Source organism: Squalius cephalus, assembly GCF_949319135.1.
Source record: "Squalius cephalus genome assembly, chromosome: 13".
Classification (NCBI taxonomy): domain Eukaryota; kingdom Metazoa; phylum Chordata; class Actinopteri; order Cypriniformes; family Leuciscidae; genus Squalius; species Squalius cephalus.
Genome location: NC_137134.1, coordinates 24,622,150 through 24,642,022, shown reverse-complemented (window position 1 = coordinate 24,642,022; position 19,873 = coordinate 24,622,150). Strand labels below are relative to the sequence as shown.

Sequence of the window (19,873 nt, the reverse complement as noted above, 5' to 3'; positions counted from 1 at the left end):
ACGACGGAATCCAACGGCCTGGCGAAGGTTTAAAGCGTGTATGTCTTTTCAGCGCTCCAGTGAAGTTCACTTAATTTATTGGAACTTAGTTTTAGTATTACTGTAGCTCTATGCGTAATCTGACTCCAATTTCAAATGATAATCAAATTTAGATCGTATTTCTGATTAGAAAATAATCATAAATATTGATTATGAATTAATTTAGATATTTGATTACTCTGAGTATCCCATACTTTCAGTTATTAATTCATTATGGACCCGAATGCCGCTTAGAGATCACGTCGGCCAAATCGTGTTTCTCACGGACACAAACCTGTTAATTCTGATTTGAGTCAGAGGATGTAGGGTTTGCTAATACCCCTAAAGTCGGTTGCCTACTGCTCACTCGAACTAGAGAGTGTAGTTTTATTTAGCCACTTCCATACAACTTGCTAAACCAGTGATAGACAGAAATCACAAGGTCTTCAGATGACGTGCCTACTGCTCCGTTCATACATGTGCCTTTAGTTTGACCTACCTTAACTAAGATTTGCGGTAGCACCAGCCTCCTTAATATATTAAAATAATGATTTCAGAATACTTCAGAATAAATCAAGATGTAACATTTATTTGTCAGGTAAAAATGTATCATGCCAATTACAGAAGTAAATGATTAAAAGCCAATTCAGACATGACATCATTTACTCAAAGATGACTCTAAAAGTAAGCAATGTTCTCCTGACAAAGACACACAGTTATGTGTCAGGATTTTCCAACAGGAAAATACTGACATGCATTACTGTGTGGGGGATGATCCTGGTAAAAGATTCCCAAAGTGTGTTCTATTCCCTTGCCTTAAATACCAGACCAGAACAACAGGGGTTATACAAATGTTGTTTAGAGTTGGTTGGGCCAATCCATGTACCCCAGGGGGGTAGCACCTGGTTTCTTGAGATATTGTAAAGAGATATCAGCCAGAGAGGAGATACAGGATTCTCCTAAGTTCTCAATCTTTTTCATTAAACCAATGACTGCAATGAAATTAAGACCATTTTACCAATCGCACTGTGCCCTTTAAAATGACACCAAACATGTAAAGGAAAAACAACATATTCACAAGATACACCATATGTGATATATAGACATTCTTAATGAACTTTCAGTGACTTGAGGAGGGAGAGGAGGAGGGAGAGGGGGATGCAGAGATAAGGAAGAAGGACAGTTTGGACAGGCGATGTCCTGTGCTCTGTCTTTGCTATCTTCTGTCCACGGTGCATTTCGTTTTGTTTTAACAGGAAAATCAGTTCTTACACACAGAAATACATACTTTTACATGAGGTAAAGGAAAATCTCCAACACTAACTGCAGTGACTTTATCAATTGGTGATTGGCTTTTTTATTTAGAAGGTGGGAACTATCCGCCATATTGCGCTTTGCACTTTGTTCCAATCATATTAACCATCTGGGGTGCTTCTCAATCAGAAGTCTGCATCCCAGCTGCATATCTGGACTGCCGTCATCAAGCTCCATCTAGGCCACCTCAAAAGGATCCTTGAAAGACAGCCTTCGTTTCACATCCTTCATTTGGCTTAGATCTATTTTAAAGGATGCATCAAGTATCCATGTCCTCCAATCACCCACAATCCATTGCATATGTTCCAATATTCCAAAAAAAAGTAAAAATAGAAATCAACTGGCACTGAGGGAGACCAATTAAACTAGATGTACCGCATCGCGGTACAAAATATGACCGCCGCTCAGGCCTGCACTGGCTTTCCACAAAAATAAATGACGTGGAGTAATTTGGCTGTATTGCGTGTTTATGTATATACCTAAAAAAAGTAATAGTATGTGCATGTCTGTCTGTGTGTGTGTGTGTGTGTGTGTGTGTGTGTGTGTGTTTGTGTATGTGTGTGTCTGTGTGTGTGTGTGTGTGTGTGTGTGTGTGTCTGTGCGTGTATGTATGTGTGCGTACATGTGTGCGCGTGTGTGTTTGTGTGTCTGTGCATGTGGATTTGTATGTGTGTGTATGGGTGTGTGTCTGTGCGTGTGGATGTCAGTGTGTGTGCATGCTTGCGTTTGTTTGTATTCCTGCATGTGTGTGTGTGACAGTATCATCCTAAACCAGCAACCCTTCGCTCAACAGCACCATCTACAGGCCGATGAGTGTACAGTCACTAAATGTGCACATAAATGAATTTATTTTATACCCCCCCCCCCCCCATGGATGAAATTCTACAAAACTTAGCAGAGGATACCCCCAGAGGATGTCAAGTTAATCATACACATGAAATATGGTGCAGTTCTGAACATCTCCACTGAAGATAGGGGCGATTAAAGCAGAATAATATTGCATTTTCATTTTTTATGGGAGGGGCGCAAATCACAAATGAGTGATTACGGGCTAGGTTGATGTGGGCCCTTAAGAGTGGGCCCTACATACCATAAAAATTTCTTCATTCGCGGGGGGGGGGGGGGGGGGGGTTGGGAGTGGCCCACGGGGACCAAACGAAATTTTTCCATAAAAGTCTAGTAGACCAACATACCATAAAAATTTCTTCATCCTCGGTGCCACGGTTCAGGTAGTTATTTAGGAAAAACTGCATTTTTTTGGGTTTGGGGGGGCCCAGCGCGGGGGGGGAGTGGCCCCCGGGGACCAAACGAAATTTTTCCGTAGAAGTCTAGTGGGGCTACATGCCCACCAAATTTCATGTTCCCCGGTGTTTCGGTGTCCCTGGTATCGTTGACGAAAAATTTATGGGGGCCCCAGCGCGGGGGGGGGAAGTAGCCCCCGGGGACCAAACGAAATTTTTCCGTAAAAGTCTAGTAGACCAACATACCATAAACATTTCTTCATCCTCGGTGCCACGGTTCAGGTAGTTATTTAGGAAAAACTGCATGTTTTTGGGTTTGGGGGGGCCCAGCGCGGGGGGGGGAGTGGCCCCCGGGGACCAAATGAAATTTTTCCTTAGAAGTCTAGTGGGGCTACATGCCCACCAAATTTCATGTTCCCCGGTGCTTCGGTGTCCCTGGTATCGTTGACGAAAAATTTACGGGGGCCCCAGCGCGGGGGGGGGAAGTGGCCCCCGGGGACCAAACGAAATTTTTCCGTAAAAGTCTAGTAGACCAACATACCATAAAAATTTCTTCATCCTCGGTGCCACGGTTCAGGTAGTTATTTAGGAAAAACTGCATTTTTTTGGGTTTGGGGGGGCCCAGCACGGGGGGGGGGGGGGGGAGTGGCCCCCGGGGACCAAACAAAATTTTTCCGTAGAAGTCTAGTGGGGCTACATGCCCACCAAATTTCATGTTCCCCGGTGTTTCGGTGTCCCTGGTATCGTTGACGAAAAATTTACGGGGGCCCCAGCGCGGGGGGGGAAGTGGCCCCCGGGGACCAAACGAAATTTTTCCGTAAAAGTCTAGTAGACCAACATACCATAAAAATTTCTTCATCCTCGGTGCCACGGTTCAGGTAGTTATTTAGGAAAAACTGCATTTTTTTGGGTTTGGGGGGGCCCAGCGCGGGGGGGGAGTGGCCCCCGGGGACCAAACGAAATTTTTCCTTAGAAGTCTAGTGGGGCTACATGCCCACCAAATTTCATGTTCCCCGGTGCTTCGGTGTCCCTGGTATCGTTGACGAAAAATTTACGGGGGCCCCAGCGCGGGGGGGGAAGTGGCCCCCGGGGACCAAACGAAATTTTTCCGTAAAAGTCTAGTAGACCAACATACCATAAAAATTTCTTCATCCTCGGTGCCACGGTTCAGGTAGATATTTAGGAAAAACTGCATTTTTTGGGGTTTGGGGGGGCCCAGCGCGGGGGGGGAGTGGCCCCCGGGGACCAAACGAAATTTTTCCTTAGAAGTCTAGTGGGGCTACATGCCCACCAAATTTCATGTTCCCCGGTGCTTCGGTGTCCCTGGTATCGTTGACGAAAAATTCAGTAAGGTGACGGGAAAAAAAAAAAAAAACTTTGACAATCCCTATATGACCGCTTTCACTAGCTACGCTAGCGGCGGTCATAATAATACAGTATAATGCAAGACTAAAGGAGATAAAGACAACATAGGTTTTTTTCTTGTAAATTAATCATATAACGCTAAAATGCCTTAAATGTAAACAGCGGGAGACCATAGATGGATAAATTAAAAGTTATAAACCACCTCATTCTAGCGTTTCATGCTAAGGAGGTATCTAACTTATAAATATCAAAATGACTGGCATGGGAAGGACGCATATTAGCACCCATATAAATTACCTCAAAGCGCAGATGTGTCCTTTAAGCCACGAGACATTTTCGTTTCCTGGCACTGTGGCAGTTTCTAAAAACAAGCTGCTTCTACCAGCCTCAAGTTCTTATAAATTTGCCTCTTCATATAACTACACCAATTCATTATGGGTGTATAGGATAAATTAAGCACATTCATGAGAACTAGTCGCTTTAGTTAGCGAGCGTGAACAAGTAATTTTGTCAGTCCCGGTGGAAATGATATTTTCTGTCCGTTTAGTTTGTTTGAATTGGAGAATTACATGATGACAGTCTACATTAATTTACTGGATTGTGTGCTTTACAATCATTGCACCTTTTTGGCCCATTTTCATTATGTTAACAACATGACCTATAAACATTAAGTGGAAAACACTTATGGCAACACACGTGGACAGAAGGTATCAGATCTAACCGCTAAATCCTGTTTCGCTCGCAGCTGCACACAAACCTCTACCAGCTTTATCACGCAAACCACAATAAACAGGTATATAATAGAATAAATCATTTAAATATATTAATATGATGCTTTATTTCTTATGTTTGTAAAACATAAACAGACAGCAAGAAGGGAATGACTTTTTCTTTGTATGTAGAAAGGTTGCTTACAGGTTTTGTAAAAAAGTAAACGAAACCTAAATGGTATTATCAAGGGCTGCGTTTCATCTCCACCCAATAGAAGTATGACGTCACTAATCATTGGCTGAATTTCCCTCCGCTTTACTAATACCACTACAGAGACTCACAGCTATACTAGTCGATACAGTTTCCAGCATGTGGATTGGCATCATATTTTTAATTTGCTTGGAGGGTAAGATATTTCTAATTATTTATAGGCTACTGCTTTTTGTAAAGTCTGTTTGATAACATGTTTTTGTCTTTTATTTTTTGAGTTACCTCTATGACAAAGAGTTATTGTTCTTGGTTTTTGCTATACATGTTAACTAAAATAAAAATAAATATATATATATATATTGAATGATCAGTCCAGATAAGGATTAAAACTGAAGATAGGGGCGGTTCAGGTAGTTATTTAGGAAAAACTGCATTTTTTTGGGTTTGGGGGGGCCCAGCGCGGGGGGGGGGAGTGGCCCCCGGGGACCAAACGAAATTTTTCCTTAGAAGTCTAGTGGGGCTACATGCCCACCAAATTTCATGTTCCCCGGTGCTTCGGTGTCCCTGGTATCGTTGACGAAAAATTTACGGGGGCCCCAGCGCGGGGGGGGGGGAAGTGGCCCCCGGGGACCAAACGAAATTTTTCCGTAAAAGTCTAGTAGACCAACATACCATAAAAATTTCTTCATCCTCGGTGCCACGGTTCAGGTAGTTATTTAGGAAAAACTGCATTTTTTGGGGTTTGGGGGGGCCCAGCGCGGGGGGGGAGTGGCCCCCGGGGACCAAACGAAATTTTTCCTTAGAAGTCTAGTGGGGCTACATGCCCACCAAATTTCATGTTCCCCGGTGCTTCGGTGTCCCTGGTATCGTTGACGAAAAATTCAGTAAGGTGACAAAAAAAAAAAAAAAAAAAAAACTTTGACAATCCCTATATGACCGCTTTCGCTAGCTACGCTAGCGGCGGTCATAATAATATATTTGGTAACAGAAAGGGCTCTGAATGGACTTTTGATTCCAGCACTGCCCTGAGTGAAAGAAAAACACACTTTTGTAAAAGCTCTCTGATTTCTGTTTTTAGCTGACCTAGCCATTCCCGTCATCACCAGTAACTCTTCAAACTGTTCTTCATCATCTGGATCATCAGAGTCCAGATGTTCACTGGTGTGTTCAGTGTTGAATGTGAGTGATGTGACTCTCTCCTGGTACAAAGGAATCAGTGTATTGTCCAGCATCAGTGTGTCTGATCTCAGCATCAGTCTCTCTCTACCTCTGGAGGTGGAATATCAGGATAAAAACACTTACAGCTGTGTGATCAACAATCCCATCAGAAACCAGACCACACATCTGGACAACATCAGTGAACTCTGTCACACATGTGAAGGTATTATTTATTTACTGATTATATAAGAGATTATCTGTGGCATCATTTACTGATCTATTTTTTATTTCATGAATAAAAATGATCAGATTAATTACATATTTTTAATCAATTCTGGACAGTTTTCAGATATCTGTCATTACAAAGTTGATTAAAAATGTTCTGTTGAGTTGCTCTTTATAAAGGTTATCAGCATAAAATATTCCTTTTTAATCTCCCAGATTCACTGTTTAGTGGCTTGTTTTATGTCACACCCAAAGAAGAGTTAAAGTACACTAATAATTAAGTGTTCTTCTGTTTCTTCCTTCAGAGACTGTCCACTGTTGTGGTTTTACTGAAGCTGTAATCCGATTGGTCATCTCAGCGCTGGTGGGCATGGCTACTGTTGCTATTGTGGTTTATGACATCAGATCCGGAGTGAAACAGAAGAGAAGGGAGTAAATACATGAGGACTCTAGCAGACAATGTTTTTGAGAAACGAAACAAAAAAACTCAAATGTCTAATTTTATGTAGATGAATACAATATGGAAAATCTATAAGACCATTACAGTGAAAATCTGTTTGTGGCCAATAAAAATAGGTACATATGGGCATAATCATATTGGGCTTTAATGTGGTCAAAACAGAATTGTACCTATTTTGATTTAAATGAATTCAGTCAACAGGCAACATTTTAAGGGAGTGAAAGTATATTATAAAAGGTTGCTATTTGTTTTGAAAATAACTACAGCTGGCATACCAAGAGCATCTGATCTTTTCCAGCTTAAAAAAATACATAGTATCCACAAGCCATTGTCACCCACCCGGAGGCTGGGTGGACTTCCAAAGAAATAAAATCCGCCGTCTAGCCAATAAAGAAGTGAAGGCAAGTACATCTAACTGTTTGGATGTAAACCGAGACCAAACTTTGGGAACCCCGAAGATTGCAGTAGTAGGGCAGACATCAACCTTGATTTGAAATATTTTGGACATAGTCTCAAAATAGTTGTTGCAATAGTTATGAAGCATTGGACAGAAAAAAAAACATATGACTCAGATTACAGGGTGACATGCGGCATTTATCACAACTGTCATCAATGTTGGAATAGATTGCAGAAAGCCGAGCTTTGGAGCAATGAACACTATGAAATATTTTAAACTGTATGATTGCAAACCAAGCACATATTGAGCTTGTGTAAATTCTATTAAGAGCATTTATCCACCAGTCGTCCGCAAACTCTTCACCCATGTTCCCAGGCACGTTTAGTCTTAGCAATAGTACAATCATATGAATCAATAATTTGGCAATAAATCCTGGAAATAAGTGCCTTTTCACCAGTATCAATCACAAGAAAATCATCCCATACTAGCTTGGGTGGTAAACAAGGAAAGTTTACAGAAGAGTACCTAACAATACCCAGTGGGGCTTCAAGAGCATGGGAAACAGTGGAATCAATTGTAGGGGTTTCTAGGTCCTGTAAGAAAGAAGTCATTATACTGGTATCAGACGGGAACTCAGACGAATATAGTGCAGAATAGAAAGACTTAAAGGTAGCGTTAATGCCATCTGAATCAGAAATGAAGTCGTCGGAATTGTCTTTAATCTGTGGAATAAGGCGTGAGTCTGCCCTCCATCTTATTTGGTGTCCTAACAGACGTCTAGCCTTTTCACCATGTTCGTAGTATGAATTGCGAGAATGCAACAACAAACGCTCCGCATTAGTTGTTGTAATAAGATCAAGCTCCACGTGCCGATCCATACGACGCTTGAACAGATCTGGGGCCTCATTTATAAAACTTAGCGTAGGATTTGCGTCAGAAGTGGCGTACGGATGAAACATAGGACGTGCACAGAAATATTCGTATTTATAAAACCGTGCGCACGCACATCCTACGCTGTTTTCCCTTAATAAATCACAATCAATTCTAAATGTAGCGCAGCTTTTACGGCTTCATGACACGCCCATAGTTGCCCATAAATAGTCCGTGAAACGCCCACAAGTTAATATTCATCGATTGCAAAATCATGGCAAACACTGAGAGGAAAACCAAGAAACGTAACTTCACTCAATGTGAAGTAGAAATTATCGTTGGCGAGGTGGAAAAGAGGAGTAAAATGTTGTTTGGAGGGCAAAGTTGCAACATCTTCTAAGAGCGCAAGATCAGCCATTGTGCGTCATTACGCATTGTGATGGCATCATGGTATTTTATAACCATCCATTTGATTGCATCTGACAAGCTACAGATGTGTTATGAGGATGAATTGCATAACATGCTAATATTATTGCAGAACATATTTATATCTGTTTGCAAATATGTGTTAATTTGCATTTCTGTTGTAATCTTTATTTGATTTTGTTTGTTTTACACTGCAGATCGATCAAACGGGTGTTCGTGTAGGCTGTTAATTGTAAGACTTGCTTTGTGAAGTCTTCATGTTATTTATGAGAGGCAGTATTGCCATTTCTTTTACACAACGGTCTACAGTTTCACACACTTTCACGTGTTTCTTCATTCTGCCGACGGTGTCGCCATTTCTCCTTTCACCCGTTTTTGTGCGTACGCCTGGGTCAGAGCTTGCGTGAAGGACCGCACATTTTCCCGTCAAGTTTGCTTTTTATAAATACCAATTATTGCGTAGAGAGCGGCGTACGCCTTCTTTTGTGCGTACGCAATGTTTATAAATGAGGCCCCTGGAGATGGACTAGCTGCTAACTGTTGATCAATAAAAATATCACTGGAGAGCCTATGCAATTTAGTGGAACGAATTCTATTTAACTGCACAGAGTATGAAATTATTTGACCACGTAAAAAAGCCTTGACTGCTTCCCACAACAACGATTCTGATTAGCAGCCATATCTATCTATAAATTACAGGAACATCTGTCTGTCTGTCTGTGTGTCTGTCTGTGTGTCTGTCTGTGTGTCTGTGTCTTGCTACGGGCACGAGTAAGTGCAGTGCCAAGTTTGATGTTGTTTGGATTAGAAATGCAAAAAATATCGTTAAATATATCGGTAAAAGAAGCACTTAGAAGGTTGTGGTTTAAAAATAAACATTCTGACATAAACACTCTGTCAGCTAAACATTAAGTCAGCTACACTGTTTACTTCTGAATATTATATTTTATTCACGGCATCATTTGTAGTAGCCTATTCACAAACTATTTGCTCAAGCGTAGCGTTTTTTCGGAGTTCACTGTGTAGCCTGCTCCCTGAATCGTCGCGCTTATTCATTTGTGGATGTTAACTGAATCTGTAAGTCAGCTACACTGTTTATTTCTAAATATTATATTTTATTCTGGTGCGCTTAGTGTTATTGCTACTGTGTAACAGTAGCCTATGCTATTCACCAACTAAACATATCCTATTTAATGCGTTCACAGTCTCTTTCACGGCCATCATTTGTAGTAGCCTATTCACAAACTGTTTGCTTAAGTGTAGCGTTTTCTCAGAGTTCACTGTGTAGCCTGCTCCCTCAATTGTGTAGTTCAATTTTCCACATTTATTTTATGTCATTATGTCAGTATCAGTATTTGCTTTCTACCATGCACAAATAAAAATGTCACTGAACTTTTGCTGTGTAATTGTAACAATGAGCACTCAAACACACCAAACCAACAATTACTAAAAACACACAAAAAATGATTTTGCACGGGCACTGCACTAGTAAGTATCAATTGAAGAAGCGATAAACTCAATAAATGTGTTATCTGATAGTAAAAAAGTGTTACTTTTAATCTCCATGGTGGTAAATAGTGAGGTTGAACTGCCAGCTGAATGTCTGGGGAGCATGATCAGAAATTATAATAGCGTGATATTTAACTGATGTAACTTTAGGAATAAAACTACTATCTATAAAAAAAATCAATAGAGAGTACGACTGATGTACTGGCGAGAAAAAGGAAAAGACTTTGGCCTGGGTATTATAAAATCTCCATGGATCCATACATCCATTGCAGGCCATAAACTCTGAAACTGCTTTGGACATGGAAGATGGAGTCAACACACGAGGATCTGAACGATCCAAAGCAGGATTGATTACACAATTAAGATCAGAGGATAAAAATCTGACTCAAAAATCAACTTATGAGTATTCAAAGAAGGAAGAGTTTCAAGCAATCTATTTATGAATTTGGGGTCATCAAAGTTGGGTGCATAAACATTAACTAGGAGAATAGGATTCTGAAATAGCATGCCAACTATAATCAAATATCTTCTGTTGTTATCTGCTATGACCTTAGTCAGAGAAAACTGGACTTCTTTATTAAACAACACTGCCACCCCTCTGGATTTAGAATTGAAGTTTGAGTGAAAAGCCTCACCCCCCCAAGAACACCTGAGCTTAATGTGGTCTTCATTTCTCAAATGGGTTTCTTGCAAAAAAAAACAATGTCCCTATTAAGGAATTTCAGATGAGTTCATATCTTTGATCTCTTGATCGGATTACAGACACCCAAACTTAATTCCAGGAATCTCCCGTAGTTACTTTGGAGGTGAGATCAGGGAAAAGGGATATCGAAATGTCCTGTACTTTGAAATGCCTGGACTCCCTTGCTTGACGCAGAATGTCAACACAGACTGTATGATAATGAAGCTTAGCAGCGATGGCACGTGGCCGCTCACTGGGTTTGGGTTTTGGTTGCAATGTGCAATGAGATCTGTCCACAACGATATCTTTATCAAGGTGGAGTGCATCTCGGAGTAGCTCAGAGACAACGGAAATGGTGGCTGGTGTATCCTCAGGGACACCCACATTCTGATATTATTTTGGCGCGACCTTGCTTCAAGGTCCTCGCATTTATCGTCCAACCGCTTAATAAAAGTTCAGATTTCAGAGCTGCATTGACAGCTGATGTCTCCACTTGCGTGTCTGGGTTATCTGAGGAACGAGGAGGCACGGACGATGGAAATATTTGCTTATGTTGCATGTTTTTAATGTTTTGTGAGTGTTAGAGCATTTTGCTAACAAAATGAGTCATTTTGGCCATTGAGCTTCAGTGTTTTGAAAATGTGATGTCAGAGTGGACAAATGTGTTTAAGCAATCAAGAAAAACTATAATAATGACAGAAGTGTGTTCTATGAAATTACTATTGTTTTGAGGTCATTTCTGAAAGGTACCAACTGCAAAATCAGTCTTTCTTGAGGAAAAAAAAATACAGTATTTCAAGTTAAATTACGAACTTGTAAAAAATGTTACCTAAATGTTATATTTCAAGTGTTGAAGAACTGTTTATCTGGTTATCTATAGCTCAGTATTAATTGTTTTGTTTTTTGCTATTGGAGCAAATTGAGCAAATATTTACTGTTGTCTCCAGCTCAACACAGAGGAAGTTTACAGTAACTGCTAATACCTGTAAAGTCATTGTTGTTTCTTGGTATTAGTGTGTGTGTGTGTGTGTGTGTGTGTGTGTGTGTGTGTGTGTGTGTGTGTGTGTGTGTGTGTGTGTGTGTGTGTGTGTGTGTGTGAAGTGTGGGCTGCTGTTCGAGTGCAACTGAGCAGTCTAAAGCACTCATTGAAATTTCCTGTTTGAAAACCACTTTTTCCATTTTAATTAGCTTTCATTGAAGCAGTTTTTGTCATTTGTTTCATTGTTTTTCATTATATTATTAACTGTTTACTTTATTTAAAACACTTTTTTTAAATGATTTAGAAATAATTTTGCTTATAATATACCATTTTAAGCAGTAAAAGTTGTGCTAATAGTGCTTGATCTCTAACTTTTGTATAGAGTGGTTCGCAACTGCTGGGTCACATCTGAAATATGGGTAACATGTCTGTTTGAGAAGTATTGGGTACCTAGACTGCTAATGCCATTTGGTCTCTGTTATGAGTGACAAGCTGTGTTAAGCTCGTTTGAAAACATAAGGAAGTTCTCCACAACAGGTTTTTCTTTCATCAGGTTCTTGACTTAAGTCAAGTCATCAACTTTTGAGAGTTTTCGAAATTCCAGAGTTTTCCATCTTGTATTGCTTGAAATTAATAAATAAGGTTTAGTGGGTTATTTTTGATAAACAATATCTAAGTTGATCTTTGATCTCAACTGTGATCTCCAAACACAAAACAAATACACAGGTGGTACTCATCAAAAGTAGGTCATAGCTAAAAAAAAGTGTATTGTTTACAGGATGTGAATGTGGGTGCATCATGCTAATTCAACATCACAAAAGTTGTAAAATGTTAGTTTTATCATTTGCTTACATTTGCAAAAAGAAACCCAGCCCTGATTACATAGGCATATCAATTTACTCTTATAAAACAGAAAGTGTTTGGTGTAAACTGATGCTGTGGTTTTCGTGGGCACATCTGCCATGCATAATATCCATCCTTGCATTGCTGACGCAGAAGCTGTCTTCTTCTCTTCACAGTTGTAAGTCAAGCGAGCCATTTCTTTCTTTTGAAGAATATGAAACCCCGGCTGTTTATTTTAATGCTCTTTGGAGGTAAATTATTTACATTCTTTTTATTCATTTTCAGCTTTTGAATTTTTGCTCAAAAAGCTAAGAATTTGATACAAATTTGATCAAAAATGTATACAATTGTTGGACTACAAACTTCATTCATGTTTGCTCTGTGTCATGTCTCGTTGTTGTAGCACACCTAATCAAATTCCTGGATGCAGAGTGTCAGAAGCATTTTCTCTGTACATAATTTCAGTCTATGTCCAAGTTGTGTACGCTAAAGCTGATGGAACAAATACAGCGTCGGTGATGGATAAAGATCCCAACACCCATAAAACTGATGTAATACTTTTTAAGAAAGTTAAAAATGTCAACAAAAAAATGTCATGATTGCTTGAGCTTGTCTTTATTGTCTTATTTTTCAGATGAAATTCTTGTTTTTAATGATTTTAATTATTCTCTCCATGATTTCCAGCTCCAAACTCCTAAAGTTTTCAGAAAATACAAACCATGTTCTTCAAAATGGTCAAGTTTAAACTGTGTGGTGCTGTGTTCAGTGCCAAATGCTCCAAATGCGACTCTAACCATGTATAAAGATAACACTGTATTCTCCGAGAACAAATATGGTGATCTCAACATCGACCTCAGTTTATGTCTGGAGGTGAAAAATAAGGATAAAAACACCTACAGCTGTGTGATCAACAATACCAACAGAAATAAAACAACAGATCTGAACATTAGTCAACTATGTCAGCCATGTAAAGGTAAGTCAGCAGTCATATTAGCATTCATTCACTGAGCTGATCTCCATTGGTCATGTTCGGGTATGTGAAGTAGTGCGAGTTGATATATTAGCAGATCTATAGCCCCGATAATTCTATTAGACATTTTCTTTTGTCAAGTTTCCATTTTTTGCTAGTTTTTATAGAAAAAGCACTCATTTAGAAACGTTTCTGTATATTTTGGTTGACCCAGAATGAATGTAGATCCAGAAGTGTTACCAGATTTGTATTCATGATTTAAACACAAATAAGAGGGCGTGTAATTCATTTTAGTGATCAGATTCTAATCAGCTGTCAGTCCTCTTTAGATGAGTGAGACGAATATTTATAAGACTGAAATCAGTAAACTGATAAACTGTTTTATATGACCCTGTGATTTTGGGTTTGGTGCTGAGACAGATATATCACAGACACCAGTGTCGGTGATGGAGGGAGATTCTGTCACTCTACACACTAATATTACAGAAGTACAGATGGATGATCAGTTAGTGTGGATGTTTGAATGTCTTCATGGTCAACTTATCCTCATTGCTGAAATCCTTAATAAAGCTGCAACAGTATCTGACTGTGATAAATTGAGATCCAGAGACAGACTGCAACTTGACATTAAAACTGGAGATCTCACCATCAAAAACACCAGTAAAGAAGACTCTGGAGTCTATAAACTACTGTTCAACAGATTCCAGACGCTAGATGCTGGAGTTACAATGTGTCCGTCCATGGTGAGTAAACTGAATAAATCATGTCACAGATGAAGTTGATTGATTTCGGTTCTAGTCTGAACTCAGTGTATAAGTGTCTGCAGTGCGTGAGGAGAGATAGTGAGGAGATGAATAAAACAATGTAGTGAAAGGCTGATAACAGGGCATTAGTGATCAGACTGCAATAGCAAAGTTTCAGTGAATCTGTGAACAATGGAAACTAATTACACTTTTGTTCAACAAACCTCTGTTCCCCAGCTCATCTGCCTGTTCCTGTCATCACCAATAACTCTTTACAATGTTCATCATCATCAGAGTCCAGATGTTCACTGCTGTGTTATGCTGTGAATGTGAGTCATGTGACTCTCTCCTGGTACAAAGGAACCAGTTTATTGTCCAGCATCAGTGTGTGTGATCACAACAACAGCATCTCTTTATGTCTGGAGGTGGAATATCAGGATAACAACACTTACAGCTGTGTGATCAACAATGCCATCACACACCAGACCACACATCTGGACATCAGTCGACTCTGTCCAGGTTTGCCTGCAGTTGATATTAGTGTGTATTTACTAAACCGTGTCTATTATCCACATTTTAAAGTATGTTACAACACTTGTTATGCAATCAGTATTTATATTTACTTGATTCTCAAGCATTTAGGCACAAGACTTTAGATGGAACTAAATAGAACCTGTTTATCCTAGAGAACTGAACAATGATGCTTCCTTTTTTTATTCCAAGCCATAGTGAGGATGAGCCTGTTGTCATACTGTCATTCATCATGTTCCCCAAGTTCATGACAAGTCTAGAAAAGCTTTCCAGTGCAAGTTAAATTAATTAGATGCTGCATTTAATTTGGTTGTAAACATAAAGTGTTACACATTTTAGTGGTGCAGAGACTTCAGAGATTATGTGTTGTTTGTAAAACGTTTGAAAGTGAAGCATCACAATCACGCACTGGTTAAGTGTGTGTCCCATTGAGTAAACAAAAATCTAAAGACACTTGCTGTCTTCACGCCCACTTGAACACTGTGTGAGTATTGGGACAGGCCCTTTGTGCCCTTTACAAGACAGCACCATCTACTGGTCAATAATGGTTAAATGTATTCACTGTCATGTTTATTAGGCTGCTAAAACAGCAGATAGTGTGTTCTTGGCTCCTATAAATGCTGCTGTATTATTCTAGTATTTAGTATTTGATTTTGCTTTTGTATCTCGATTGAAGTCAGTTTGGCAGGATTAATTTACTCTAATTACTCTAATTTTCTTTTTGTTCATTCCAGTTCTGAGCAGTGATCACATATGGGAGTATGTTGGTGTTGGTATTGGTGTTAGTGTTGTTCTCATCGGAGCAATTGTCATAATCTGTTTCTGCAAGCGTAATCAAGCAAGACAAGACGGCAAGTATTACTACAGCTGATATATGAGTCTTCTCTGCAGAAATATATTTTTTATTCACCAGTTTAATTTCCAATTTTTTGGAGGGGTCTTATTTTTGACTTTTGTGATTTTAGTTTTATGATGTAGCATCATTACATTTCAACATCATAAAAGATACACACAGAAAAAAGGTGAAAAATGTTTATCAGTGGGGCAGTACCCTTTAAAGGGCATATTTGTACTCCTAAAAGGTGTATATTAGTACCTTAGTGTACAAATATGTACCTAAAGGTAAGAAACTTTTTGTGGTAAAAGTGTACAAAGATGTAATTTTAAGGGTCCTGCCCCAGTGACAAGCTGTTGTACTCCTAAAGGTAAAAATTGTTCAACTTTTTTCTCTGTGTACCATTTTTTAAAAAAGTATAGATGGTGACGACAAAAAAATGCAGTTTATGCATCGATGCAAATTATTGATTTTTTTTTTTTTATGCAACAGTGGCAGCCGGAGGTGACCCACCTGAGAGTGACACTGATGTCAATGATGCTTTGATTGCCGGTTCATCCTCCACCAATTCATCCTCCATAAATACACCGGAATCTGTCTGTTTAAATCATTTGTGCTGTAAATAGTTACAGAGACTTTTCTCCCATGCCATTTCTCAAGAAAACATCAGGATTTATAAAACAAAATTATTTAAACAGATATTTTTGTGCTATATTTCCAAATTAAATGGCATCCTATTGTTGTCACGATCTCCACTCACCAGTCCAGTCACCTCAACACACTACGTTTCCCAGAATCCATCCTGGCTCACACTCAACTATCACCACACCTGTCTGCCATCAGCCTCGTCAGTTCTTTTTTTCTGAGGTCAATAGCAAAGGTAAAACCGTTTCTCTCATCTAGAAACTTGGAGAAGATTGTAAATGCATTTATTTCTTTAAGACTGGAACATTGTAATTCCTTGTATGCGGGTGTGAGCCGATCACTATTAAACGCTTACAATTAAAGGGTCAGTTCACCCAAAAAAGAAAAAACAATTAGTGATTATATGAGGGTGTTGTCAGAATTTCGTTTATCTTCGGAACACAAATAAAAATATATTTTTGATTTAAATCTGAGAGCTGGCTCACTCCTCCATAGGCTGCAAGTAATTGATATCTGCCAGCCCAGAAAAGTTAGTAAATACATAGTTAAAATAGTCCAAGTGATTACAGTGGCTCAACATTAAGTTTATCAAACGTAAGGAATACTTTTTGTGCGAAAAAAAAAAAAAGACTTTATTCAACTATTCATTTTCTTCCGTGTGAGCCTCCAAGTGAGTTTGCATAGTGTAACAGTGCAGTGCTTCTGGGTTGTATGTCAGAACAGGCTCACTTTTGTCTATGTTCTGAATTTGTCACTTCGATCCAGGGTGACCAATAGAAAAGGGCCTTCCATACTGCTTGGTAGAGACCGCCCACTGGGACACAGCTTCATTCACAAGCAAAACTTTTTAACTCACAAGCAAAAGATTTAGACCCGCAAAAAAGACAGCAGAAAAGAGAGCAAAATGTGTGCGTTTGTGATGAAAAATAAAGGTTTTCAAAGATTTACATGCACTGCAAATGGTTTTGTTATCAACTTCTTTATTTTTGTGCCTTAAGGAGCCTTAAAAAGTGCCGTTTTGCAATCTTTGAATTTTTTTAATTACAAAATAATTAGTTTTATTCTCAAACACAGTACGTTTGATTGAATAAAAAAGACACAAAGGAAACTCCATACACCACGTGCGTGACGTAATAAACCAACATGGTTGAATGATCACTTTGCGACAATATGGTTTCGAGAAACAGTCGTGAATGCACAAAGAAGCAGTGAGTTATTTTGTTGTACGGGAAACGCACCCCAGATGATTTTAGATGTTTCGAGAACTAGATTAAAACTGAGTGCTAACCGTGCATTTGCAGTGCTGGCTTTTACACGTTGGAATGTCTTACCTTTCTTACATGATCACCTTCGTTGAGCTCTTTTAAAAGAAAGTTAGTTACGCTTACGATTAGCATTTGGCTCATCAGACTAATGTAACAAAGAGGCTCTTGTCTTTTAATATTTGTATTTTTGTGAGATGTTGGTTAGCATGCATTTTTGGTTATTGTTATTTCATTACATGCATGATTGTACAGCACGGTCAACGTTCAATGTTTTAATTGTGCTCTATAAATAAACAAAACAATGTAACTAAAACAGAAAACAATTACTTTTAAGATTAATTACAATAATCCATATAAATAAAGATTTGTATTTGTGTGCATCTTAATGTGTTACATTGTGTTACTGAATTTGCTTCTGTTACTTCATATGCTTTTCTTTTGTGTCCCATTTCCTAGTTGACTATGACCTGTATAACTCAATTTTATAAATGAATTGCTTTTCCTAAAGGCTGTTTTTTCTCTCTCTCTCTCTCTTGTTATTTTCTAGAGCCTGTTTAACTTGCAAATATCCTGTAACTCCTGTAAAAATGCACAATCCTGTTATTTAAAATGCACACTGTAAGAAATAAAACCGTTAAATACATTTATTCATTTTGCAGATGCTTTTGTCCAAAGCGACAAATGAGGAATACAGCAACAGATTCATCGTGAAGAGGCAAATAAACACCGGAAGTGCTCAAAATACAAAGTTTCAGACATTGCTTAGAGTAGCATAATATAGAATAGGAAGGGGTTAAAGGAAAGTGAAAGCATAGATTATTTTTTCTTTTGATGATGATGATGTTGTGTAAAGCGCTTAAGAGATGAGTTTTCAGTTGGCTTTTGAATGTTGTCATGGGATTTTGCATTCCGGATGAAGGCGGGGACATCATTCCACCGGCAAGGAACTGTGATTTTTTCTTTTTGCCACTCTGTGATCGTTCCACCGGCCGCTAATAAGATCGCAGATCCAGATCTTAGGCTTCTGATAAGGATGTAAACGAGACGAGCTGCAGCATTCTGAATCATTTGTAGAGGTTAAGTTGCACATGATGGAAGTCCAGCCAGAAGAGCATTGCAGTAGTCAAGCCTAGGAATGACCAGGGCCTGGACGAGAACTTGTGTTGCATGCCCAGTTGGAAAAGGCCTGATCTTCCTGATGCTGCATGATCGAGCTGTCCTTGTAGTGGTCTGTGAAGGTCAGCTGGTCATCAAATATTACTCCAAGATTTCTGACCGACCTTGATGGTGTGATTGATGATGAGTCTAGCCGGATGTTGAAATCATGCAGATGGATTGGCAGGGAAGACGAGAAGCTCAGTCTTTGCCAGGTTGAGCTGCAGGTTCCTTATCCATGCCGAGATGTCTGCCAGACAGATTGAGATCCGTGCAGCTACTGTTGGATAATCTGGTTGAAATGAAATTTACATTTACATTTATGCATTTGGCAGACGCTTTTATCCAAAGCGACTTACCGGTACATTGCATTTCAAGGTACACATTTACAATCTTATCAGTTCTTGCTTTTCCTGGGAATCAAATCCAATCATTGCAAGCGCCAACACTCTGCTGTTTAAGCTACAAGAAAGCTTCACAATAAAACCATGCTTATAGCCTATTGTTTGTGATACAGATGTAATAAAGTCAGTATTCACAAAGGAAGAAGAATGCGTCTCTGGTGTCACTGAAATAAATCATCACATAATATGGACGTTTGGATTAAAACATGCAAACTTTGCAAACATGTTGTTTAAATAGAAAATTTGTGCGCCCATGCGTGTGCTGGTCTGAAAACGAGGTGTGCTCAGGCGCATTGTTGGCACATTTCTATTTTGAGGCAACACCATGCACCTAAATCATTAAAATAGCGCCCTGATGTTGATGTGTTCACCTAATGACCCATATAGCAGCCATAGATATCAATGGTTGTACCACCATTGTTGTGCCTGCTTTTCACTTTCATAGTGTTGCTTTCCTGATAAATGTTACTTTTTACAATCTTCAAATTACATTCCAGCAAATATGTCAGAAAATGTACTCGCAATTGCTGTCCTGCTGCAAAACGTGACAATTGCTAAGGAATAAAAAACAACAGTTTGCTATACTTTGGGAACCCTTCATAAGGAGGAGACTTGGAGGAAAGAGATGTTGACTCAATTTGAGTTGGACCTAAGACCACTCCAATGTTGGTTGCTGTTTTATTTTTTGTTTGTTTTTTAAGTACTAGGCCTACTCCTCTCCATGCAGTGCGTATCAGGCGCATGAGGAAAGAAGGGTGTGTGGTTGGGTGTTCTAGTAGTTTTGTTTTAAGAGTTTCTGTATATATTCTATATTCTGTTGGAATATATGCAAATGTTTGTGTAGGTGGCATGTACATGTATAGGCATGTTAGTGAATATGTATACAAATGTATATATAAATATGAATATATATAATT

General features: G+C 39.1%; 2 protein-coding genes across 2 annotated transcripts in view; both read left to right on the top strand.

Moving 5' to 3' along the window:
* LOC307169629 (uncharacterized protein) overlaps positions 1 to 6,678 on the top strand; it is a gene marked incomplete at both ends in the record, with an annotated part of 51,520 nt that extends 44,842 nt beyond the window's left edge. The window contains one exon of the mRNA XM_079890358.1: positions 6,548 to 6,678. Coding sequence (XP_079746484.1) covers positions 6,548 to 6,678 — 131 coding nt within the window. The remainder of the gene's footprint in view (positions 1 to 6,547) is intronic.
* A 5,923-nt stretch (positions 6,679 to 12,601) lies between these two features.
* Positions 12,602 to 18,043, top strand: LOC307169735 (uncharacterized protein). The gene is made up of 7 exons (XM_079890530.1): positions 12,602 to 12,659; positions 12,812 to 12,959; positions 13,093 to 13,381; positions 13,799 to 14,121; positions 14,359 to 14,640; positions 15,387 to 15,503; positions 15,980 to 18,043. The coding sequence occupies exons 2-5, from the start codon at positions 12,927 to 12,929 to the stop codon at positions 14,446 to 14,448; spliced, it is 735 nt and encodes a 244-aa protein (XP_079746656.1). The 5' UTR covers positions 12,602 to 12,659; positions 12,812 to 12,926; the 3' UTR covers positions 14,449 to 14,640; positions 15,387 to 15,503; positions 15,980 to 18,043.
* The last annotated feature ends 1,830 nt before the right edge of the window (positions 18,044 to 19,873 follow it).